The sequence below is a fragment of the Electrona antarctica genome (genome assembly GCF_951216825.1).
Source record: "Electrona antarctica genome assembly, chromosome: 16".
In the NCBI taxonomy this organism is placed as follows: Eukaryota; Metazoa; Chordata; class Actinopteri; order Myctophiformes; family Myctophidae; genus Electrona; species Electrona antarctica.
In genome coordinates this window covers 10,074,153-10,101,037 of record NC_136797.1, presented here as the reverse complement: position 1 = coordinate 10,101,037, position 26,885 = coordinate 10,074,153, and the positions used below count along the sequence as shown (strand labels likewise).

The 26,885-nt window shown below is 42.2% G+C and overlaps 2 protein-coding genes across 7 annotated transcripts in view; one reads left to right on the top strand and one right to left on the bottom strand.

Moving 5' to 3' along the window:
* dab2 (DAB adaptor protein 2) overlaps positions 1-19,856 on the bottom strand; it is a 31,768-nt gene extending 11,912 nt beyond the window's left edge. Inside the window, exons 1-8 of one of the 4 annotated variants that reach the window (XM_079524978.1) lie at positions 19,693-19,854; positions 8,314-8,656; positions 7,588-7,727; positions 6,563-6,661; positions 3,639-3,770; positions 3,390-3,473; positions 931-957; positions 793-843 (exon numbers count right to left, since the gene is read on the bottom strand). In XM_079524978.1, the coding sequence (XP_079381104.1) occupies positions 793-843; positions 931-957; positions 3,390-3,473; positions 3,639-3,770; positions 6,563-6,661; positions 7,588-7,727; positions 8,314-8,461 (681 nt within the window). In that variant the 5' untranslated portion in view covers positions 8,462-8,656; positions 19,693-19,854. Of the gene's footprint in view, positions 1-792; positions 844-930; positions 958-3,362; positions 3,474-3,638; positions 3,771-6,562; positions 6,662-7,587; positions 7,728-8,313; positions 8,657-19,692 lie in introns of all 4 variants that reach the window. The other 3 variants (XM_079524981.1, XM_079524979.1, XM_079524980.1) reach the window with 3 other exon arrangements.
* The window catches only part of c9 (complement component 9), a 60,753-nt gene that overhangs the window by 14,267 nt on the left and 19,601 nt on the right, over positions 1-26,885 (top strand). The gene's annotated exons all lie outside the window — the stretch shown is intronic.

Genomic DNA, 26,885 nt, shown 5'->3' with positions numbered 1-26,885 from the left:
ATTTCCTGGGCCTGTCGTCGTCATGAAAGGGGGCGGGACTGCGACGCTCTATAAACATAATTATTTATACAACGAAAAACTAGACTAAAATGTTAGGAAGGGCCTAGTGGACAAGAGATCCAGTAATTTTACACTTGGTTGCATGCTGAAAATAGCAGATCTACAAGCTTGTAGATCGGCTATTTTAAGCAAGTGCAAAATCAACTGTAGATTTAGTCGACAAAAATTCTTATGATATTTAGTCGACTTAAACTAGACTAAACACTAAAACATTCCAGTTGACTAAAATGTGACTAAAACTAAATGAAAACGTTTCAAAATAGAAATTTGCTGCCAAAAACAACACTGACTGTGGTGTCCAAATCCATCAGTATATGATATGCGAGCATGGACAGTACAGTGGTCAACAAACATCTATCTAAAACATCCATTATTCATCAGCTGCAGCCGTGTTGCTTACATCAGTGTCTTATAGGGTCAGACTTATGCAGTCTTGTCATGTTTCTAATCGGCTGAAGATTTTAACCTGAACTGGAAAACAAATACTACAAAAAGGGTATCATCCTCATGTGAGCCCTGTTTTATTATTTGGCTATTAAGAATATGATTATGAACATTTATTTTGTGGGATGCCAGGGTGACTAGAAGGTAGATTGTTATTAGGTTGTTAATAAGCAATACACGCCAGCCCTCAGTTGGACAATGTGGTGCAACAACGATGAATGTCGGGTTGATCATCTACAATTATACTAATAAATGATTAAACTTGTGGACAAGAGCAAAAACACTTACTTTAGCAGTTTTCTGTCCTGCTTCAACACTTAGCAAGGCATCACTTCCATTCTGAAAGTAGAATTCAGTGGGTCAGACGTTGCATTTGGCAACACTTCTTCTTGAATTGGAACCACAAGAAGACAGACAACCTCTTACCTCAACTACTGTGCTGCTATTTTCACCCTGCAAACACACACACACACACACACACACACACACACACACACACACACACACACACACACACACACACACACACACACACACACACACACACACACACACACGGATGAAGACAGTTAGTGCAAATCTTTACAACAGACAGTTGCAGTGCAGAAAACTACTATCATTAATCGAATATCTACAAATATCTACGTTTGTTTCTGTGAAGTAACCCCTTGTTCACGTTCAAGATGTGAATCTGCCCCCCGAAACCTTGCCAACGCTGTAATTTGCGCTTTCCTGTACTGGGAATGGCTCTAAGCCATCAGTGTAAAGCTTGGGAGAGCTCACAGCAGCATTTGCAAGCATCTCTAAAGCATCTGGAAGTCAAAGCAGCACAGCCTAAAAAAACCCAGATCCAACTCTATTACCACTGTTGGGAAAGCTACTCCGGAAGTGTCATAGTTTTACTCTTTACTTGTTACATGGTATCAAAACTAGTTATCCCATTTTGGGCGGGAACCCCTTTTGGTGTTTTAAACATTATGTTGTAATTTAGCTATTGAAAAATAGCAGATCTACAAGCTCATAGCGCGCCACCGAGTGGCGCGCTATGAGCTTGTAGGTCTGCTATTTTTGAAAGATTGTGAAAATATTTATTTCAGAAAACTGGAGGATTTAGAAGATTCTTTTTTAATTTTGAGGTCAGGCCTAAATGGGTTATGAAAGGATGAAAAATGCGGGGGGGGGGGGGGGATAAAACAAAATTGCAGATACAGTTGTAGCTTTGTAGTTTTGCATCTGAAGTTGAACGCAGCTCAGATTCAAATTTGTAGCTTTGTATCTTTTGCAGCATGCAGCTACAAACGCCAGATTTGCTTCCTAGCTTCACGTCGCTCGCTTCAATTGACAATGAATGGTATCTTTGTATCTGCCCGTGTGAACGCACCATTACTAGACACATTTCTCCTATGGGAGAGGAAAAAAAAGTGAACCTTGAATACAACCGGTACAACCAGGTCCTTTTTAGAATAACATTTACTTTATTGGAACAATGGTTAAACCTACAGTCAACAATAGCCCTTATACTACTAGTTGCTGGAGAAAGTAATAATACAGTAATATATTACTTAGTAACACAGTCGTGTTAATTCGTAACAGTCGTGTTAATTCGTAACAGTCGTGTTAATTCGTAACAGTCGTGTTAATTCGTAACAGTCGTGTTAATTTGCTTCTGCTGTAATGCTGGCGAGTGGTTAAAGGCCTATTCATACATACAGTTGTTGGTGATAAGGTGACCACCGCGGTGGTTGGGAAAACTACAACATGACATCACGCCACGGTGATAAACTACAACATGACATCACGCCGCGGTGATAAACTACAACATGACATCACGCCGCGGTGATAAGCGACGTGATGTTTTTACTAACCACCGTTTCGTTGGTCATCTTATCACCTAAAACCGTAGTTTGAATAGGCCTTATAGTGACATGAGAAAGATCAACGCATTCCCCAAGTAACGGATGCCTTGGGAAGATATGTCACAACAACGCAAACTGTTGCAATGCGGTGCTGGAAGTTAATTAGACATGGTTGAGTGGCTCTGACATGTCCTCGGAGGGGGACCACAACCGCATTCTGAAAATAGCCTTGAGACGGACATACTATGTACTGTCTCTCACCTGGAAAGAGGAAACCAGGTCAACGATTTTATTATTAATTTTATGTAGTCATAGCACTTTATAGTGCTATGACTACATAGTATGTATAGTACAGTATAGTATGTATAGTTTAGATGTATAGTTTCATTATATTCCACTGTTACGTTCTTAGGTTATGTTTCATGATAACTACTTTTTATGTGTGTGATGTATTGCCATGCTTTTTGTTTTTGCTTATTGTAAATCGCTCTGGATTAAGAGCGTCTGCTAAATGCCTAAATTGTAAACCAGGTCAACGACAACCTAGCATGGAACTGTGACCGTAGAACTGAAAACGGCAGTCTGTATTCTGTATAAGCCTGATTTGTACTTTTTAGCACGTTGGTGTTGCATACCGTAAATGGCACACGTTGTGACATGCAAGGACCAGATGGAAGCAGTCAGATATGCCACATTTAATCCATTGAGACCTGGAACGCATCCATGTCACGTTAGCGTTTAACCACATTAACCATTAAACCATTTTGGGTGGGAACCCCTTTGTGTTTTAAACATTATGTTATAATTTAGCTATTGAAAAATAGCAGATCTACAAGCTCATAGCGCGCCACCGAGTGGCGCGCTATGAACTTGTAGGTCTGCTATTTTTGAAAAATCGTTAAAATGTGCCTCAAATCTTTCCGAAAATTGTCATGATTTAGAAAACCTTTTTTTTTTAAATTTTGACGTCAGGCCTGACTGGATTAAGCCGGTTTCGTGCACTGTACTAACTACAGCAGCATGGGTTACCTTATGTGATGCCTCGGCCTCTTTCTTCCTCTGGTTGAAGATGACCTGGAACAGGTCCTTCAGATCGATGACCAACGGTTCTGCCTGTGTGGTGAAAGGAAAAAAACACACCAAACCAAACAACTTCAATACATTTCCACTTTTCGTGGTTCCGAAAACTGTTCAGATTTAGAAGACATTTTCAGAATCTGCTGAGGTCTAAGGTCTTAGTGCGTGTGTGCACTGTGCATGCGTGTGTTCGTGCACTACCTGTTGTCCAGTCTTTATGGCAAAGAACTGATGCTGCCCCTCAGCTCCGCACACGTAACCAAACGCCCGGTTGTCTGTTACATCTCTGGCGATGAAGGAGATCTTATTGACGATGTGTTCGTGCTCAATGACCTGGCGGGAAAGGACAGCAAGACCAACAATATAGCTTTATTCAGCAGGGAGAAGCACAGTGCTGTTTGCTGTTTTAAACATTTTAAAAAGTTTCCAGAAATAGCAAAATATATCTTTGCTATTCATTGAAAAAGACATACAGTTCAATAAGGCAGTATTTGTTGTATTCCATTTTTTCCTTTTCTTTTCTGATGGTCCATATAGTATGATAGCTTAAAAGAGCCTACACCAAAGAGCCTAAACCATGAAAACCATGTACGCCTGCTCTGGTAATTTGGTAGATACCGTGCTGTACTGTCTTTCATTTCATAACCGTTACCTCCCTACTGGAACTAAGTGCTGCATCTCAAACTAAACTTTTACCTTTTAATGTCAGCGTGACCTTTTATCCCTGCATGCCTGCAGGCTTTAACAACTCACACCTCAAGCTCAACAGAGATATAGAACAGTCTAGACCAGGGGTTCTCAACCCGTGGGTCGCGACCCCTCGGGGGGTCGCCAAATTATTTTAGGGGGTCCCCAAAAAAGTTTTTTTTTTTTTTTTTTTAATTCATGATTTTTCAAAAATAGCAGACCTACAAGCTCATAGCGCGCCACCAGCTTGTAGATCTGCTATTTTTAAATAGCTAAATTATAACAATGCTTAAAACACCAAAAGGGGTTCCCGCCCCAAAATGTTTTAAGGTTATTGTAGCAGTCAATTTATATTGGGGGTCGGGAGGGGGCGGGGCGGGGGTCCCGAGACGTTGCCAAAGCATTTTCGGGGGTCCCCGGCCAAAAACGTTGAGAACCCCTGGTCTAGAGCTTCTCTTTTCCCCTGGCCACTTCCACCATGTCGCTCAAACTGCCCAGGAACCTGGCTGTTGTCCTGGACAGTCCGCTGTCCTTCAAACTGCCCAGGAACCTGGCTGTTGTCCTGGACAGTCCGCTGTCCTTCAAACTGCCCAGGAACCTGGCTGTTGTCCTGGACAGTCAGCTGTCCTTCAAACTGCCCAGGAACCTGGCTGTTGTCCTGGACAGTCCGCTGTCCTTCAAACTGCCCAGGAACCTGGCTGTTGTCCTGGACAGTCAGCTGTCCTTCAAACTGCCCAGGAACCTGGCTGTTGTCCTGGACAGTCAGCTGTCCTTCAAACTGCCCAGGGACCTGGCTGTTGTCCTGGACAGTCAGCTGTCCTTCAAACTGCCCAGGGACCTGGCTGTTGTCCTGGACAGTCAGCTGTCCTTCAAACTGCCCAGGAACCTGGCTGTTGTCCTGGACAGTCAGCTGTCCTTCAAACTGCCCAGGAACCTGGCTGTTGTCCTGGACAGTCCGCTGTCCTTCAAACTGCCCAGGAACCTGGCTGTTGTCCTGGACAGTCAGCTGTCCTTCAAACTGCCCAGGAACCTGGCTGTTGTCCTGGACAGTCAGCTGTCCTTCAAACTGCCCAGGAACCTGGCTGTTGTCCTGGACAGTCAGCTGTCCTTCAAACTGCCCAGGAACCTGGCTGTTGTCCTGGACAGTCAGCTGTCCTTCAAACTGCCCAGGAACCTGGCTGTTGTCCTGGACAGTCAGCTGTCCTTCAAACTGCCCAGGAACCTGGCTGTTGTCCTGGACAGTCCGCTGTCCTTCAAGGCACACACTGCTGCCGGTCAGGTCGCATCGTGTCACATTGTGAGCTTGCAGATCGGCTATTTTCATAATGGCCGAAATGGATATAGGGCTAAAGTGGTTAATGTACGTTTTTACAATAATAATCCAAATCTACAAAGTAACTAGTAACTATTTATAAAGTTTTCAAATAATCGTAGTGGAGTAAAAGTACAATATTTGTCTCTGAGATGTAATGGAGTAGGAGTAAAAGTATTGGAAATTGGAATTACTCAAAGTACAAATATCGCAAAATTGGACTTCAGTACAGTAATTAAGTAAATGTACTTAGTTACTTTCCACCACTGAGGATCAGAGCCTACCTCACCAAGGAGTCTGCCCCCAAGGACCTCCAAACAAGCTCACAACGACATCATCAGTAATCTCATCCATAATCAATAATAAAAGTTAGAAATCTAGTTTGAAATGACCAAACTCGCCCCTACCGATGACGTCTCTGGGCAGGCCCGGATTATCAATGGAATTTATTGGAGCTTAAGCTCCAGGGCCCGCAGCTTGCAGGACCCTGTGCGAGGCCATTTATTTTTATTATTATTTTTATGTTTTTTTTTTGTGGCTTTCGCCTTTTATTTTATATGGAGGGACAGACAGACAGGCTGACAGGAAATGGGGAGAAAGATGGGGGGGTGACATGCAGTAAAGGCCGTAGGGATCGGGAGTCGAACCCGCGGCACACTGCCAGACTGGATTACCAGCCAAGGTGCCTGGACCATTGAGCCATGGCCCAGGCCTGTGCGAGACTATTTCAAATGGGTACAGCTGTTGCTTCCGTCGAAACCGTATTCATATAGGTCACCGATTTCAATCTAACACAACACAGGAACCCCTGCTAGTGTTTTTGGTCGTCCAACACAGTTTCTTAACCACTTGGTGGTGAGAAGACTCAAAGATATCAGATCCAGCGTCGGGGAGCAGCCTTAAGGGCCTTGCAAACGGCGAGCGATAAAACGCGCCTATAGTTCATTTTCAATGAGACCTGCGTTTTTGCTCGGAGAAGTAACGGTGCGACAACGCAACGGGGGTGGGGGGGGTGGGCTGTAGCTCCAGGGCCCTCGGAGGGGTTGATTGGGTACTGTCTCTGGGTAAGCAACTAAGCAAAGCGAAAGGTAGAAATAAATGTAAGGGCGCATGCATATATACTTACTCCAGACTTCTCGTCAATGATCTTGATCCCTGACATGGAGATGTTGACCCAGATCCTCTGTTTGTGTTTACCTTGGGACCGAGCCGCTACCGCCATGCCCTGCACGCACCGCCATGCCGTACACACACACACACACACACCGTGAACACCACACACACACAATGAATGCACTGTTAGTGTTTTCATAGACACTGTTTTTCTTTTCATGACTCACATTGGCCGTACGGAATTTAAAAAAAAAAGGAATCCTCTGTGTAACTCTCAGTTAAATGAAAGCATAATCATGGACACTTGGCTTGTGTAGTTCAGTGTAGTTTCGTGTCAAGGACCCTCAAACTGAATATATTTGGCTGCGGACCCCCATCTGAAAATGTGTTGTACCAGGGCCAGATCTTAAAGGTCGGTGTCACAGCAGCCGTACTGGGTTTTGTGTTGTTGTTTAGTGGCATAATCTGCTTTATTTGCATTCGTGTAAGTGTGCTAGATAGTGACTTTGAGAGCTCTTTCACAGATGCAATGTAATTGAATGAGGAGACTATTTCTGATCAACGACGCAGCAGAGCAATGTATCTCGCCGATTGGACTAGTTTACACAGGGTCATCCCTATATGTTCCCCAGGTTCTATGTTCCCCACTTACAGACAGTACCTTAGGGGTTAGGGTTGGTGTATAGTATACTTCCTTTTTTATAAGCGATACATATTCTCCAATGCATTTAAAGGAATTATTGTGTTGGAATTTATGTTACTGTAAAAAAAATTTTTTTAACTTAAATTAATATCTGTTCATATTCATAATATCGGCTATCGGCTTTTTGATTGTCCACTAATCGGTGATCGGATATATCGTCCAAAAACCATATCGATCGATCACTAGTGTATACGCTCCCGTTCACACCAGCGGGGCACAGGTTGAGAATCACTGAGTTACACCAATGACAAGGTCACTACAACCTCGCCTGAAGAGTCTTTGACACGCTTTAACACTGAGGATTTGACTGTGTGGTCCCACGACGCCTCACTCACCTTGAGCTTCATCATGGAGTCTTGGCTCATCTTGTCCCCTCTGGCCTCTGGGACGTCATCGACGCCGATCAGCTTGGCCTTGTACCTCACGCCGTCCCCCTGGAACCTGGCCAGCAGGTACTCGTCTGTCTTCTCCGCAACTACAAATATGGAGGGAAACGTGTCGAGACTGAAATGAATTGAATTTACAATTTAGGTGTCCAGCGTGAGATCAGAGTGAATGGCATGAATAAACCCTTGCAGGCACCATATGTCCGGTGGGCCGAATATTTTGTTTTACTTGCCCAGTTTTAGGATTATTATGGTAATTATCAGAGCATGGAGGCATAATTTTCAGTAAAACTGGTGGTATTAGGACTTGTTTGTTTTGTGTGTGCATTGACGGAGTATCTGCGTGATGGTTAGTGGTGCGCCGATCTGGGCCAAATGTCAGGGCCGAAATTTTGACCCAGTCCAGCCCTGAACCCTAGTCAACAAACTACAGGGTAAATAGTCACATAAGTAGCCTAGCGTGCAAAGACAACAATGTATGTAGTGCTTCAAAGCAACTTAGGATACCAGCTAAACCAACGCATCTAAATATACATTCTTAGAGCATTTGCTCAGTCAAGCAAAACAATTTTTTTTAAAAGCAACAAAGTCTACAAGCTCACAACGTGACACAATGCGATGCGCTGCACGTGAGCTTGCGGAGCGGGGCTATTTTCACCTGGCATTTTTACGTACCTTTCTTCTTCTCTTTCTTGAAGATGGACCCCGCGGCGGTAGCGGGCGATGTGGGGGCGCTGTTGGGGGCGGTGCCTGCGGGAGGGGGGGCGGCGGTGGCGGGGGCGCTGGGATCAGCCGCAGCGCTGTTTTCCACTTCTGTAGACATGTTGGGGCGGGCGGTGCCGGGGACGGCCGGGGAGGAGCCTCGCACCAACCAACAGGCAGACAGGCTAAACCAGACGGAATGGACAGGAAGGGACGGGACGGGCAGACGTCACCGGACAGCAGCTCCGCGTTCAGGAGGGGGAGGGGGGGGACAGGGTCGTCACCTCAGCAGGACATAACTGATGTAGTGAAATGTCTGCAACACAGAGGACATATAATAACTGATGTAGTTAAATGTCTGCAACACAGAGGACATAAGAACTGACGTAGTTATACGACATTAAACCATTCAGGACGGGAACCCCTTTTGGTGTTTTAAGTGCCGCGCTACGAGCTTGTAGATCTGCTATTTTTTTTTAAATCGTGGGTCGGCCCCAAATACATATACTTCTGGGGGTCCTTGACATGAAATAGTTTGAGAACCACTGACATGATTTAGAAGACATTTGTAGAATCTGGTCTCAGTCGTACAGTATGGTTTAATTAATGACTCATGTAACACAGAGGGCGACACAGCAGCTACACTAACCAATGCTTTGCAAGCTGGCTCCAGTACTACTAGTCGGACTCATTAGTACTGAAAGAAACTTTCAGTACTTTTTAAGATATGTAGCAAATTGCAGGTATAGACTAGAAGTCTGAGCCAAGCTCATTGACGCATGACGTTATGATGAAGCTTGTAGAGCTGCACTATTTTCACCCAAAGTTCACCCCAGAATAGGAACACCTAGGGTTCATGTGGTCAACCAACCATCCACAGTGGACATTTGCAGCCATTAGTGAGAGATAATACATTAACCCATTCAGGCCTGACGTCGAAATTTAAAAAAAAAAGTTTTCTAAATCATGACAATTTTCGGAAAGATTTGAGGCACATTTTAACGATTTAAAAAAAATAGCAGACCTACAAGTTCATAGCGCGCCACTCGGTGGCGCGCTATGAGCTTGTAGATCTGCTATTTTTTAATAGCTAAATTATAACAATGTTTAAAACACCAAAAGGGGTTCCCGCCCCAAAATGGGTTAATGGTTAATGTGGTTAAACGCTAACGTGACATGGATGCGTTCCAGGTCTCAATGGATTAATTAAACGATGCATGAATGTCCTCATTAGAACGAAGACATCAATAGCACCGTTTAGTTTAGCCCGCTGGTTCAGAGACCCCCTGGGGGTCCTTGAGGAGGAAGTTCCGGGGGGGGATCCCCCAGCAAAATGTGTCAATGTAGCATATTAAAAATAGCTTTGGAACATTTTGACACACATCTTATATGGTGTCTTATCTGAACAGCCAATTACACCGGGGCGCCTGATGGAGGGGAAAGGAACTGCATGGTCGGAATAACGTGTTCATTCCACGCGCTATACGTCCGGCCGGGGAAACTCCCCCCTGTCAGGTGAAAAGAAGCAGCTTGGACTCCTCATGCATAGAAGGAAGCATGAGGTCAGTCCGCTGCCCCCCCAGGTTGGCAGAGGGAGTGTAGCGCCCAGGATTACATTAGATAATTGACACTGGGTGAAAAAATGGGTTGCAAAATTGTGGGATAAACATTATAAATAAAAAACAAAGAACAGCCAATTACATAATAATGTGGGGCTCCTCGACACTAAACAGTTTGAGACATCAAAAGCAGCCTTTCCCATTCGTACTGTATGTAGAACCCATCATGAGTCACACTGAATCACTTGGCACAATATTGCGCAAAACTGAAAAATGACAACGGTCTCATACAGTATGTGTAAAATTCCTGTCATCCTGTATTGTCATTGAAATCTCAGAATCAAAACGTTCTTTTCACAAAGCGTTGCAGTTACACACAGGAAGAGAATGTTGAAAGAGATGGTCAGAGAAGAACGCAGCACAGAACAAGTCAAATAACCGGCAAATAATAATGTCCATTATACATAAGACGAAAAATGGTGGTGCATTAAAACATTTCAATGGATAGCTGGCACTATGTAAAGCAGAACTGCTTCTTGTGCAGGTTCAGGTTGAAAACATATCCAGCATATAAGTAACTTTAAGATTTCAATAATTGTACTGGAGTAAAAAGTGCATTATTTGAGACGTAGAGAGAGAGAGAGAAAAAAAAGTAAATACTCAAGTAAAGAAAAAGAACCACACAATTGTTGTGCTCGAGTACATACTGTAGCACTTGAGTAAATATACTTTCCACCACTGGTATCAGATTACTAAGCAATAATATGAGTGATCCCTGCATGCCTCTCTTGGACAGTGTCCATTAAAAGATATTATATCATATTACATGATATTGTGGTCACCAAAAGGCTTCTGTGCAGTGAGCTAGTGAGCACAGCCTTGACACCCGTTTCAGATAAGCCTGCCTTCTAAAGCAGTGGTTTTTCAACCAGTGGTCCGGGGACCACCAGTGGGCCTTGAGGGGCTTCCAGGTGGTCCCCGGCTAAATGATGGAGAGTTGGTAACCAAATATGGACCCTTATAGTTATAGATCTTTAACTCTTGAGTGCGAAAAATGAAACCAAATGGACCCTCCCGGGTCAAGAGTTGAGTTAAGAAATCTGCATTACTTCATTTACAAGAAGTCTACACATTTAGTAACCTCGCCTCACCAGGCTTTCCACCTCGGAGGAAAGCCTGGTCTCTGTTCCAAAATCTATGTGTGAACCGGTCTGGAGCGGATGATATCGCTACGTCATGTTGTAGTGTTGTTTTGTAGTCATCAGGCAGGAACAATCAATCGGAACTTCCTTTTCCCTCAAACCGGAAGAATAACAATAAAAGCTCTCGTAGCCTGTGGCTTTTATTGAGAAAAATCGGTTTAAGGGAAAAGGAAGTTCCGATTGATTGTTCCTGCCTGACGACTACAAAACAATACTACAACATGGCGTAGCGATATCATCCGCTCCCGACCGGAGACATAAACCCGAAAAGGAATGCTGCCCAGGCTACACATTTAGAGACAATGTAGAAGAATTGTTATTTTCATCAACGTTTGCCTGTTATCTCTCCTAATGGTACCAACCAACATCAATACAGCATGGAATTGTGGACACAATCTTATCCAACAACGATAACAAAATATTCTTTAGTTTTGGGTCTGAGAGGCTGTAGGAGAAAACTTTCGCACACCTAGAAATCAGGCGTATGCACAGGTGCGTAGGCCAGTGGACATCAATGAAAGCAATAGAATACACCCGCACAATGTGTACTTGCTCGGTACATGAGTATTTTCTTATTTAATGAAGCAACGTTTCGGTCCCTCCGGGCCTTCCTCAGGCATCTGAGAGGCTAAATCTCATCACATGGTGGTCCGTGGCTCACATGCCATGCAATTAAATACATAATGGACCTTGATATGAAAAGGGTTTCACTGTTCTAAACAATGGAAACCCCAACACAGTGTTGAGTAGCGGTGTGACGATACAGTGAGTTACTGCATCGAAATATCGATTGTAATTTCAAGAATCCAAGTATATCGAACGGGAAACTGAACATATTGTATCGTTTCACTTTGTATCGTATCGTTTGAATTGCAAATAATCGGTATCGAATCGTTTTGAAAAAAAACGATTGTGTCAATACTAACCACTTGTGCGCTGCATTTAGCAATTTTAAGAAGAAGAAATACATGTATTACTTTTCCATTCCGTATTGCTACACACACACGGTCTATCGATAAATGTGTGTATTGTCTGTGTTCATGTCAAGGTACAGGTTTGTCCATATGTGTTCAAAATATAATGTCCATGTATTTGCCAGAGAAACACTGTTTACTTTATATCCATAATAATTCATGTTTAGCATAAACAACCTGCTCTATCCACATGTTTCACACGGATTTCATGTCTTTGCTAAATAGTTACTGTATCGATTTTAAATCATTGAATCGTATAGTATCGCCATAATTAACCAATATCGTCCATGTATCGTATCGTCAACCATGTATCGTGATACGTATCGTTGTTAAAATGTATCGTTACACCCCTAGTGTTGAGTGCTGAAAAGAGTTGATCTGTCAGGTTTAATTAATAACAGGTGGACGGGTACCACCACTGGTTCCCAAACACTGGCTCGGAACCCATTTGTGGGTCGCGGACACATTTTTATGGGTCCCTTTATTTATTTTTCCGTTTCCTACATTTTGTTTTTTATTATTATTATTATTATTATTATTATTATTATTATTATTATTATTATTATTATTATTATTATTATTATTATTATTATTATACGAAAGCATAAAAATAAATGTAAAAGAAAGTTTCAGAAATAAAATACAAATCTAAGAAAGTTAAAAAATGAGAAAACGAATGTTTAAGAAGTAGTGGAAATAGCCGATCTGCAACCTCACAAAGCAGCGATGCGTTGTTTTGTGAGCTTGTCAGATCTGCTATTTTCACTATAGTTTGGGTCCCGGGGAAACGTCCAATTTCTCTTTTTGGGTCTTGAGCCAAAAACATCTGGGAACCCACTGGGTTAGATATAATGGCTAAATGATAAATTCAAACGATGACAGTAATACGACTATATGGTGAAACGCTACCAAAGAGAGAAGGCTAATCTTCCTGAATGTGACGTACCTTCAGGAGCAGATCCAGATCCTACTCTGACCCAGCCTGACAGGAAGAAGAAGAGGCTACAATTACGGGCTAGGGCAGAACAAAGGTTGGAAGTGGCCAAAGGTTGAGCAATTAAGTTAATCTTATACGCTAGCTAGCGGAAAGATCCCGTGATTCCCTGCTGATCAACAAAATATATGACGGTTACATTCCCAACACAAGACTTCAGGCCACACCTTATATATCTATTTATTCTTCTTCTTTTTTAATCAAACCTGCACTTAATATAGCCCTAATGCCTAATGTCTTCTAGTGATGGTTGCAGGGTGAAATTAACCTAAAATGAGATAAAACACACTTGTTGTTCCAGTCTAATTTTAGGGTGTCCTGGGTTAGCATTATTTATTGATTGATTGATTGATTGATTGATTGATTGATTGATGAAAACAACATATATTTGATATTTGTACATATCTGTCAAACGACAAAATACCAGCTAAAACACAAGCTGAAGCTTTTTGTGTTTTCCAATTATAATCATAGATAAGCCTATACCTGCAGACAACAATCAATCAATCAACCTTAATGTAATTTAAAGTTATTATTAATGATTATTGGATCGTTTAATTCAAAAGGAAAGTGGCTAAAACATGATAACAAAGATAAGAAAGAACGTTGGGGTCATTCAGTGCATTGGGGCTCTGCGCCAAACCCTTCCATCTTTGTGGATTGTCATCCCACTAGCACAAATGGCGTTCACAAGACAATAGCAACTGTCAAAGTGTGCGTGTGCGTGTGCGCGCGTGTGTGTGTGTGTGTGTGTGTGTGTGTGCATAAGTGTCTGTAAACAAGGCATGCAGCCCGCGCAGCGTGTTTGTTTATTGCAAGAATTCATTGCGTTGATGTTTTGCCTCGGTCATATGGCTTACATCACAAGGGATATATATGGCCCTAAAGCAATAAAAACCTTCATGTTATTCAGCTGCGGGTTCACTTATTCAGCCGTGTACAGTGTGTTCAAGGTCTAACACTGGTACCTAATGTTAACCACTTAAACACTGTATGTGGTTGAGTGGAGTCCCTCAGGGCTCTATACTAGTGTATTTTCTGTTTTCTGGGCGTAGCACGCCACTCGGTGGCGCGCTATGAGCTTGTAGATCTGCTATTTTTCAATAGCTAAAGCATAACATAATGATAACACCAAAAGGGGTTCCCGCCCAAAATGGGTTAAACACTATATGTGGTTGAGTGGAGTCCCTCAGGGCTCTATACTAGTGTATTTTCTGTTTTCTGTTGTTGTGGGGCAATGCTTTCGCTGAGCATAGTCTGCTATTTTCCTGCGAAAGCTTTCCCCACAATACGGATGCTGGGATTTAAGGGGTTAATTTACTGATACTAGATACTGTAATTGCCTACCGATCAAATCAAATGTCACTATGTTTTTTATATATATATATTTATTTACAATAGGCCTATCGCATATTATTATTATTATGTGATATTATACTTTTTCCCCTTTTTTCATAGAGAAATAGCTGATCTACAGACACAAAAGTGTCAGTCACAATCTGACACATTGTAAGCTTGTGGATCATATATTCTAAAACTCATGCTATGTCACAATATTGGCCAAAATTCCAGATATTCTCATATAAAAAAGTAAGTTGCCAGATAATTTCAATAATTCCTCAGCTGCTTAATTCAGGATTACGGTTTGGCTTTTCAAAATAAGTCAAAGTAAATCTGGCCCTATATAGGATCTGCGTCTTTCCAGTCCAGTTTCAAGCTTTTATTTGTTTAAGGTCCAGGAAGTTGCCTGCTTTCACGTAGCATGTGTCATGTAGTCTCAAACAAGGTTATTTTACACTAGGGGCTCTATTTCCATGCTAAACCCCTTATCCATAAACTACTTTGCCTTTATTTACTAATATTTTTGGAATAGTTCAACTAGCCGATCTACATCGACACGTTGTGAGCTTTGAGACGGCTATATTAACTATTCAAAAATGCTTTTTCAAAATAGTTCAAAAAGGCAAAGAAGTTTAGGGATTAGGGGTTTAGCATGGACGTAAATAGAGCCCTAAATATGCAATCTTACTAAAATTACACATTTACACCTGTGGTTTCTCTTTTTTTTCGTCTGTATATACGATAGTTTTCTTTCAAATATGATAAATGTAAGCCTCCGGTAGGATAATTTAACATTTCCCATCTGGCTACACTGGAAGGGGAGGCCCTGTTCTATATTGATTGATTGATTCTTTATTTAATCCATTGAGACCTGGAACGCATCCATGTCACGTTAGCGTTTAACCACATTAACCATTAACCCATTTTGGGGCGGGAACCCGTTTTGGTGTTTTAAACATTGTTATTATTTAGCTATTGAAAAATAGCAGATCTACAAGCTCATAGCGCGCCACCGAGTGGCGCGCTATGAACTTGTAGATCTGCTATTTTTGAAAAATCGTTAAAATGTGCCTCAAATCTTTCCGAAAATTGTCATGATTTAGAAAACTTTTTTTTTTAAAATTTCGACGTCAGGCCTGAATGGGTTAAGTGTCATGCTTCCGAAGAAGCCCAGCCCATATGGACTTACAGGACACTTTTTACAGTTTACATGAACAATTACAATAAACCGACATGACGGTTTGCAAACAATGATCAATTGAATACCAAACTGACACTCCAGATCCTTACGAGCAGATTACATAATATATAACATAAAATAAAATGCACCATTAGGCCTGTGACATATCTATCTATATTGGAAATACTCCAGACAGTAAAGTAAAAACACCTCAAAATTGTACTTAAAGGGGAAAACCACCCATTTTCAACATTTTACTATGTCATTAATATACCTTAGAGCTGTTGTGTGGAAATAATAAAAAAGTTCCCCCATTCTGTGTTTCCTAGAACTGTAATTATGAAAAAAATCATTAACATGGTGAAACACATCTTGATGACATCATCAAGATGTGTTTCACCATGTTAATGATTTTTTTCAGACCTCTAGTTCTAGGAAACACAGAATGGGGGGGACTTTTTTATTATGTCCACACAACAGCTCTAAGGTATATTAATGACATAGTAAAATGTTGAAAATGAGTGGAATGCCCCTTTAAGTAGGTTCAGATTCAGATTCAGATACCTTTTTTTTTGCCATTGTGTAAACACACATAGGAATTTGTTTTGACGTTAACATGTGTGCGTGCGTTCAATTCTTTTTTCACAAAAAACACAAAAACCTCGGCCTACAGTACTTGAGTTTCCACCAGTGAATCCGGATGGTAGCTCTGCATGGCGCTGCGGCGCACATGACCCTAGTTGTCCAGTAACTACAGTGGTGTCAGAGTCCTAATAGCCTCGGCCAGTAAAGGACAACTTTGTTGTTTTATTTTTTTTCAACCAAGGTTCATGTTTTAGGTTGTTATTAGAGAAAGTAAAAGGTGAGTGTTCATTTTTTTGTTTTTTGCTATTTTCGCGATTTTAGCTATTTTACACCTTTTTACAGAGATTGCTTTGTTATTATCTACTATAGAGGGTATGCGTGTGACATCATCATCAAAGTTATGCAGGAATGCCTACTGAGTGGCAAAAAACTATTTTCTGGCTTTGAAACGCATGCATCCAAACAGAAAAGTCCTATCTGATTGCATTAAACAACGTTAAACAATGTTAAACTCACTTTGCATGTTGCTTTGCCACTCGATTTGCCACTCGATGTGCCATTCACTTTAAGCATGCGCATACCCTCTATAGTCCTACTAGACCCCAGGAAATTACAGCTGTCCATAAAAGATCATGGGATCTACTGAATGTGAAAGGGTAGGTGACAAACGGACATATTGAGCCCACAACACACAGTATGGCATCCCCCTAGCATCCCCCTTTACATTCAGTAGATCCTGCAATCTTTTGTGGCCAGATGTAATTTCCTGGGGTCCAGGAACTATAGTAAATAACACTAAAGAACATGGCTAAAATCGCTAAAACGAAAGAAACCAGCAAATGAAAAAAAGAATAACACTAATCTTTGACTTTCTCTAATAACAACCTAAAACATGAACCTTGGTTGAAAAAAAAACAAAGTTGTCCTTTAAAGACACTGCTTCTCGACATCGGGTCAGGTCACCACCAGGGGTCCAACATTTTAATCTGTTTTGCGTCACGGTGAAACTCTGGCAGATGAAACCAAATGACCCGGCTGTAACTAAGGATGCAATCAATGTTGTCCAGCAATTTTCCTACAGAGGATATGCACGTGACATCATCATCATACCCGGAAGTTATGCAAAACAACGACTTTCTGGCCTTGACAGCCCATACAACCAAACAGAAAAGCCCTCTCTGATTGCATTAAACAACATTAAAGGGGAAAACCACCCATTTTCAACATTTTACTATGTCATTAATATACCTTAGAGCTGTTGTGTGGAAATAATAAAAAGGTCCCCCCATTCTGTGTTTCCTAGAACTGCAAGTATGAAAAAAGCATTAACATGGTGAAACACATCTTGATGACATCATCAAGATGTGTTTCACCATGTTAATGATTTTTTTCAGACCTCTAGTTCTAGGAAACACAGAATGGGGGGACTTTTTTATTATTTCAGCTCTAAGGTATATTAATGACAGTAAAATGTTGAAAATGGGTGGAATGCCCCTTTAAGCTCACTTTGCCACACACTTTGCCACTCGATTTGCCATTCATGTTATGCATGTTACACAATTTTGTCCACTAGTTTCTTTGTGTCATCACTTCCCAATTTGACTTGTTTATCTTCTCTAGCCTGTTTCAGTTCTCTCTGCTGTTTGGATGAAACTGGTATCCTCCTGACCTGAAAAGGCTTTTCCTGTTTACTAAAGAGCTCAAGAGAGACCTGGGGAGGCCGAGGCAGGCACTGAACAAAAGCTGGATAGCGATGATTCTTATCAGAATAATAGAGGCTATTTAACAATTATTTTAACTAAAGAAAATGACTGACTTTAATCTATACATTTCAACAGGGATTACTTTATGGTGGAAGTGGTATACATAACTAAGGACATTTACTCAACAAATGCATTTACTCAAGTACAATTTGAGGTAGTTTTTACTTTACTTGAGTATTTCCTTTAATTCCCTGGCCCAGGAGCCTGTGATGTTTTTTTTTGTTCTTTCCTAATTTCAATACCGGTACTTTTACTTCTACTCAACTCCACTATAGCCTATCTCAGAGGCAAATATTGTACATTAAGTTTTACTCCACTACAATTACCGGTATATATGAAAACTTTAGTTTACTAGCATCGCAACATAATGTGAGCTTGTAGATCGTTTTCAAATGTTTTTCATACATTGTGAAAACTTGTGAAATGGGCCTCTTCTGCATAATCAGTACTTTCTACTTTTAGTACATTTTGATGCCAATACCTACTTTTTGTACCTTTTCTAGTACATTTTGAATTCCGGACATTTACTCGTAATTCTACAGTGCAGTATATTTACTTTTACTAAAGTAAAGAATGTGAGTTACAACTTACAAGGCCTATACTACTTTTACCAACACTGGTGGTAAAGGGCTACAACACAATTAGATTCACATTTGTCAGCATTCTAGACTCCTGTGCCGAGAGAGGAGACAGTAAATGTCACAATCCTTTAGGCTTTGCTTTGTCAGGAAACGTTAAGTTCAGCTCCGTTCAGTTCAACATCTGGAGGAAATCAGGGGGAATGAGTCAGTCTGCAACGCCGAGTGAATGAGGTGGATGGATGGCGAAATAGCATAATTCAGGCCCCAATGGGAACAACACACACACACACACACACACACACTGACACACGCACGCACACACAGCACACGGCAATGGAATGCTATTCGTGAAATCTGACTTTTTCTTTTTTTATATATATATAAAAGTTAAAGAAAAGTATTTTGACGAAAAACAGCTTTATACTTTCATCCAGGCCTACAGGATAAAGTAATTGAAAATATTTGTTGTATGATTCATGAATGATTGACGAATACTCGCAAGTAAAGTAACGGTCATCAAAACTTCGAGAAAACATCATTTCCCAAACAGACAGACAGTCGAGGAAGAGCTCTGTTGCATTTATTATTCCGTCGTACGACGGTGCCGCGCGCACCAAACATAGCCGATCTGCAAGCTCACAACGCGTCGCGGACGCCACGCGTTGTGAGCTTGCAGATCGGCGATTTCTCCCCAAATCCCCTGGCTTTAAAAAGCAGGGCACATTCCGAAAAAAAAAACGCGACTCAGCTCAGCTCAGCCTGTTGCTACTACCTACCGTGACTTGTGCGTTTCAAGGCACAGCTGGAATTAATGGAAAACGGTTTTCACGTTTTTCTTTTTGCTTTCAACTTTTTTCCCCCGCAGAACATTTGGCAAAACAAAGTATGAGTACACTTGATCCATTCAAGTAGCCTACGGTTAATTCAGCAGTTCACCTTAAAATGTCATCCTTTCTTTTTAAGAACAAAAAAAAAAAAACTAGTGGTTTTATAGATGCACGCATCAGCCTATGCAATGCAATGCCTTTACCGTTTAAAAAAAGGAACGCCTGTATATAGGACACAAATTTCCCGAAACTGAAATCGCTTGTCAGAATACGAGCGTGTAGTTATGAATAAAACTGCAACCATAGTGAATCAAGCTGAAAACATGGTGTGTGTTTTCTCTCCTACCCCAGTCAGTCAGAAGAACGCGATGCTATGCGCCTAGTCGATCCGTGTCCAGCACAAGAAGACTCCAACAGAAACACAGTAACACACACATAGACACACATACACACACACAGCTCTCTCCAATTTAACACTTGGCTTGCCAGATCTGAAGAGGTAGCCTGCCCTACGTCTTTTGTTGCTCTTTAAATTGAAAGAGGGGGCGGTTCTGTTTTTGGCCAGTCTCTGTGGAACTTTGGAACCCTTTACTGTTAGGAAATTATGTTGTATGTTGCACTGGACATGCAGTCAGACACATGTTAGCCTCAAGGGGGCTATTCAATAATGCATGAGTATAATTTGTATGCTTCTATAGAAACATTTGTGTTTGCTACTAGAATTGATTTGACATTTCAGAGCAGTCTTATAGCCTATATTGTTAATTTGTTACAATTAAGCAATCAAGACACGATGATAAAAAGGATAAGTGCAGCATAGCCTATACTCCATTTGTTTTGTTTTTTTACATAACTGATATGTGAAAATATTAGGCTACATTAGTTCTTATCTATCTGTAAATGTCTCTGTACAACTATACGTCTGTATGTCTGTATTAAATACTCATAACTGGGGCGACTGTGGCTCAGGAGGTAGAGCAGGTCGTCCAATGATCCATGGGTCGGCGGTTCGAATCCCGGCTCCTCCTGTCTACATGTCGAAGTGTCCTTGGGCAAGACACTGAACCCCAAATTGCTCCCGATGTGCTGGTTGGTACCTTGCATGGCTTCCGCCGCCATCGGTGTATGAATGTGTGTGTGAATGGGTGAATGTAATGCACAATCTATGTAAAGCGCCTTGGATAAAGGCACTATATAAATGCACCATTTACCATTTATCTGTAAATGTCTCTGTACAACTATACGTCTGTATGTCTGTATTAAATACTCATAACTCGAGAACCGCTCGCCCCACCGACTTACACGCGGTGGCGACTGAACCATTTTTGCCTAGCCAAAGCCTGCCTACCTGCTTGGGCCGTGGCTCAGTGGTCCAGGCACCCTGGCCTGTAATCCAGTCTGGCAGTGTGCCACAGTGCCGCGGGTTCGACTCCCAATCCCAATGGCCTTTACTGCATGTCACCCCCTCATCTCTCTCCCAATTTCCTGTCAGCCTACTGTCTGTCCCTCCATAAAAAAATATAAAATAAAGGCGAAAGCCACACAAAAAACTTTGTACAATATACAACTTGTATACATGGCACATCTGTTGTAGTGGATCTTCTAAGTTCACAACGCGCCTCACTCCAACGTGTTATAAGTGGTCAAATATTTGTTTATTTTTTATTTAAAAAAATTATAAAGTAAACAAAAAAAAACAAATTTGACAAACCATTTGACAAAATATCGGTCAAGATAAGACATCGACAGTGGTCCTCACAGTGGGGCCCAGGGACCTTCAGGGTTCCTTGGTGGGGTTCCAAATAGACCCTTAACCCATTTAGGCCTGAAATTTAAAAGAAAATCTTCTAAATTCTGAAATACCTCATGTTTCTGTATCAGTGGTGCTCCATATTTCATGTCAAGGTCCCCAAAAATGATATGTAATTGGCCGCCGACCCCCATCTGAAAATATGTTGTTCCAGGGACAATAAGAAGCAAAGATTTGAGTTAAAAACATTCGCTCTGAAAGAACATACAACATTTTTCAAAAATAGCAGACCTACAAGCTCATAGCGCGGCACTCGGTGCCGCGCTATGAGCTATTTTTAGCTATTATGTTTAGCTATTTTTCAATAGCTAAACATAATACTGAAAACACCAAAAGGGGTTCCCGCCCAGAATGGATTAATAATATGTAACTCTCGAGTCACTCGAGTTATGAGGGTCCTTGTAAATTAAAAGGTTTGAGAACCACTGCGGGCTAGGACACCTGCATTGAACCAAAAAGTCTGGCTCTAGGTCAGTCTAGGTCAGGCTCTAATTCAAGGCCTGCAGCCTTGTTTTATGTAGTTCACCCTTGGCCTCATGATTGTGCTCTGACAATATGAATATGATAGAACCAAGACTCTACAGCATGCATGCAGGCTCTGTATTTATTGTTTTGAGTACAGCCTGGTCCTTTGACACAAACACAAGCTTATCTTTGTGTGTGTGTTCTGAATCTGATCACTGCTTTTATCAGAGGATTATACTTTTACTTGAAACTTCAAGTTGAAGTTAATTGCCACTAACCTGTGTTGTTTAAGTACTTTCAACCTGTCTTCCCTCATTTTTGGGCATGTCATATGTAGCAACCCCTCTCATCTTCAAGCTCACAACGAGCTTGTAAATCATTTATCTTCGGGGGGTGCGACCCTGCACTCTTTAGCTCCTGGAGATGCGGACGGTGTACGACATGGGTTTCTACACAGAGGACAGATTCTTACTACATGAAATGCTGCGTTCAAGTTAATCAGTGTTCCCTGCTGTGCCGAGCAGAGAGAAAATGTAGCAGAGCCGAACGGAACGCCAACATAAAGTATTATATGCACACTTGTATTCTCATTCTATAATAAATATTTGTTTAATCTATGCATGAGTTTATCTGACTGAAATATACGTCATTATCCACATCGTCTCTGTCGGGTGGAAACCTCATATGTCCAAAACGAATTTTGAATTGGAATCTTTTCAAGATTCTAATTCAAAAACGGGAACAGTCGCAGATCGACAAGCTCAAAACGCAGCGTTTGAGCTTGTCTTGACACACACACACACGCACACACACACACACACACACACACACACACACACACACACACACACACACACACACACACACACACGTCATTGGAGCATTTAGGCACCACTCAAAAGCATAAAGTTAAAATATGGAGATAGGAGGTTTCTGCCCGACGGCAACGATTTACTATAATAATGTTAATAATAATAATAATGGATTTTATTTATAATGAACTATACATTTGTGAAAACTTCAAAGTCCTAGTATGCTAATATGGCATGGTCCAGGGTCCAGTAGTGTCTACAGCCAAACACATGGCCTCTCTTGGCGCTTCCAGGGAAAGTCTTTTTTCCTCTACCCATCCTATCCAGGATGGACCCCTCATGCTGTTTTCTCTACTATCTAACTCTAAGAGGTTTGGGTGGAAGCTCCATTGTCCCTCTCATGTCACAGGAGCTTGCTATGTGTGGGGCGACTGTGGCTCAAGAGGTAGAGCAGGTCGTCCAATGATCCATGGGTCGGCGGTTCGAATCCTGGCTCCTCCTGTCTACATGTCGAAGTGTCCTTGGGCAAGACACTGAACCCCAAATTGCTCCCGATGTGCTGGTTGGTACCTTGCATGGCTTCCGCCGCAATCGGTGTATGAATGTGTGTGAATGGGTGAATGTAATGCACAATCTATGTAAAGCGCCTTGGATAAAGGCGCTATATAAATGCACCATTTATGTGTAATAGGAAACAGTAGAATCCTCAGTGTAGGTTTAATAACTGAGATTGTACATGTATGCAATCAACCTCACTCCATCATTATTCAAGCTGGTATGGCAATACAAGAACACTCCCCCCCCCCCCCAAAACACGTTCGCCCCGGGTCAAATCCGGCAATCTCGGAACGGTCGCCACCACGTATTCTTTAAAGTAATCTCTGTAAAACAATGCCTAAAACAACCTTATTCCTAAACGTAACCCCAGGGAAACTATTCTAAAAACTAGCCTTAATCCTAAACTTAATCTCAGTAAAACCCTATAGGTTTATATACCTAAACCTATAGGGCCTATTCTTAAAGTTAACCTCAGTTAAACTAATACAAAGCAAAAGCAAAGTTACTATATTTACCCAGGGTAACTGGACTAAGCATCAGATACTTGTTTACAGCCAGGCCCTGCTCATAGAACATGTCATGGTAGTGGTTCAATGCCTTGCTCAAGGGCACTTCAGCGGTGGTAATTATAACGTGCCGGTCCGGGGATACGAACTGGCGACCTTCCGGTATCAAGACCGCTCCGCAAACCGTTCGGCCACCGCTGCCTACAAGAACCGCTTTATAGCCTAGGCGAGCGGTCCACGAAAGAAATGGGTGCGAGTGTGTTTTGGGGCTAGCATTCCGGTTAGCTGGTATAAGCTTGGGTCGAACCCGAGGCCAGGTACGCTACTAGCTATACGTTCTGGACTAGAAATTAAATTCACTTGCCGTGTCACTGCTCATGTCCATTTTATAAGGAGGGAAATATAGGAGGAATGTTGTGGTGAGCACATTGGAATGGTGCCCTTGGAAGGTACAAAACATTCTTGCCAAACGGCAAGAACGGTCATTCTGACTTATGCATATTAGTTTATATTCTGAGTTTACGGCTTCAGTATGCTTGACTCGTATGTTAATATTGATTGTAATGTATCTGTGCACGCACCGTATGTGTGGCTCTGTGGTCAACAGAGAGACAGGGAACCTATCTAAGAACTGCAGCTATGGAGAGATAGGGGAAAAGTACAAAGGAAGGATGTCCTTCCTGACTGCATATCCTGTGTTCTGCTGACTGAGGTTGATCTTCTCCAACCCCACACCACTGACCAACTGAGAATGAACCTCTTTTATCCAATTCTGACCAAGGACTGCAGCGCATAGACCGAGTGTATTCTACTACTCGCTGTAGTTCCCAAAACGTTTTCCATGTCAAGGAGTCACTCCCCCCAAATGTATTTGGCCCCGGAACCGTCATCTGGAAATATTTTGTGCCAGGGACCCCCACGGATGTGCGATTTGTGTTGACCCCTGGGGGTCCCCGGTACCGCACTGGGACAATACTACTGTGTATATACAGTATGTGTGTATACATGTGTTTGTAAAAGTTGCTCTGTCTGTGTTTTTGTATGTGATCAAAGCTCTGTGTAAAGCAGGGTTTGTGTATTTCATTCATTGTTTTACTACAGTTTATTGTGCAGAGGTTATTATATAGGCCTACAGTAGGCCTAGAGCAGGGGTCGGCAATAGGCTAATGAAAGTTACAGGCATGGTGTGTGTGTGCGATAAGAGGGTGTACAAATGGAACCAAATGGATCAGGTCCAGTTGGTTCCATTTGTACTCTCTCAGAGTTAAGTTGACATTGATTGAATAAATAAATAAAAGTTATAATAAATTGAGGTCCCAGATATAAATGGCATTACATGGGGGTCAGTAGCCTGTGCATGTCAAACTGGGCATCCTTCAAATTAAAATGATGAGAATCACTGCTAGAGCACTGCCGTATCTTTTCAAATGGGCTCTTGCCCTGTAAATGAATTCATTTTACACTCTCAAGAGTTAAAGATTTATAAGAGTGCATTTGGTTACCAACTCTCCATCATTTAGCTGGGTACCCCTCAAGGACCACTGGTGGTCCCTGGACCACTGGTTGAGAACCACTGTTCTACATCTATTCTAAGCTTAATTAATTAATTAATGAAAAAATAAAAACCAACGTTTTTGGCGCGCACAGACTCGGCCCCCAGCCTGGTACCCTAGTCAAAATATGGCCCTTGAGGAAAATTAATTGGGGACCCCTGGCCTAGAGGGAGAGAGAGGGGGGAAGGGGTGGTTGGGGCAGACATAATAAGAGGAAATGTGACATTATTATCAAAGCCACTGACGTTGAGGCACTGAGACACTCTCTGATGGTAAACACGGTTCCTTGTTCTCCTTGATGGTGATTCAACAGCATATACGCACAGCATCCTCTATTACAACACTTGCTCTGAGCAAAAACAAAACAAAGAAATGTAAGTCAAGGGGTCAAGGATGCAACAGAGCTTAAAGGGGCATTCCACTAATTTTCAACATTTTACTACGTCATTAATATACCATAGAGCTGAAATAATAAAAAAGTCCCCCCATTCTGTGTTTCCTAGAACTGTAATTATGAAACAAATCATTAACATGGTGAAACACATCTTGATGACATCATCAAGATGTGTTTCACCATGTTAATGATTTCTTTCAGACCTCTAGTTCTAGGAAACACAGAATGGGGGGACTTTTCTATTATTTCCACACAACAGCTCTATGGTATATTAATGACATGGTAAAATGTTGAAAATGAGTGGAATGCCCCTTTAAGCTCAAATGTGTAGTGGCCAGTGGGACATGCAAATTATGCACCACCATTATATACTTTGTTGTACGTAAAAATTGCAAAAACAGCCAATCTACAAGCTCGTAGTTGAGTTTACATGTTGAGTTTACATGCCTGCTAATTCCTCTGAATGTTTGCCTGTCTTTTGCTGGATGTTGGTCCAGATTAGGGACACATGTGGTTAGTCAATTAACAAGGACAGCAGAGCAGCAATTGATTCCTAATATGTTCTGGTTGTTCAGGGCGAGCATACTTGAAAATCTCAAAAGCTGACCACTATTAACACGGTAGCCATTTGTAGAGCATGTTTAAACTTTTTTCAGTAGATTTTCTGTGGTCTGGGGTTTTCTGGCTCAAACATGTGCTCTGATTTTCCTGCTGATTGTGATGTCACAGTCAGCAAATCCCATAGATGACATAGGAATCTGCCAGCAGATGTCATTGTTTTCACTGTTTTGCCTGTTTTCATTGCAGCTCAAAAGGCTTCACAGACACAGAAAAAAATCCCAGGCCACAGAAAATCCACTGAATGTTCAAAGTTCAGGTTTTCGGGGTGTAATTGAGGTCATGAAACCTAAAATAAATAAATTAATGTCATGAAACCTTTAAAGGAAAAGATTCCACCCCCCTCCCCCCTTATAATTAATAACATTAAAATCATATTAGCATTACAATCTCAGTGTTGTTATAATTATTTGGGGGGCCACTTGCAATATACCCAGGGCCCCGGCCCACCAGTGGGGCCCGGCCCACAGGCTGCATGGCCCACCAGTGGGGCCCTGGCCCACAGGCTGCATGGCCCACCAGTGGGGTCCGCCCACAGGCTGCATGGCCCACCAGTGGGGCCCGGCCCACAGGCTGCATGGCCCACCAGTGGGGCCCTGCCCACAGGCTGCATGGCCCACCAGTGGGGCCCTGGCCCACTGGTGGAGCCCTGGCCCACAGGCTGCGGCCCTGGCCCACCAGTGGGGCCATGGCCCACTGGTGGAGCCCTGGCCCACAGGCTGCATAGCCCAGGGCCCCACTGGTGGAGCCCTGGCCCACAGGCTGCGGCCCAGCCCTGGCCCACAGGCTGCGGCCCTGGCCCACCAGTGGAGCCCTGGCCCAC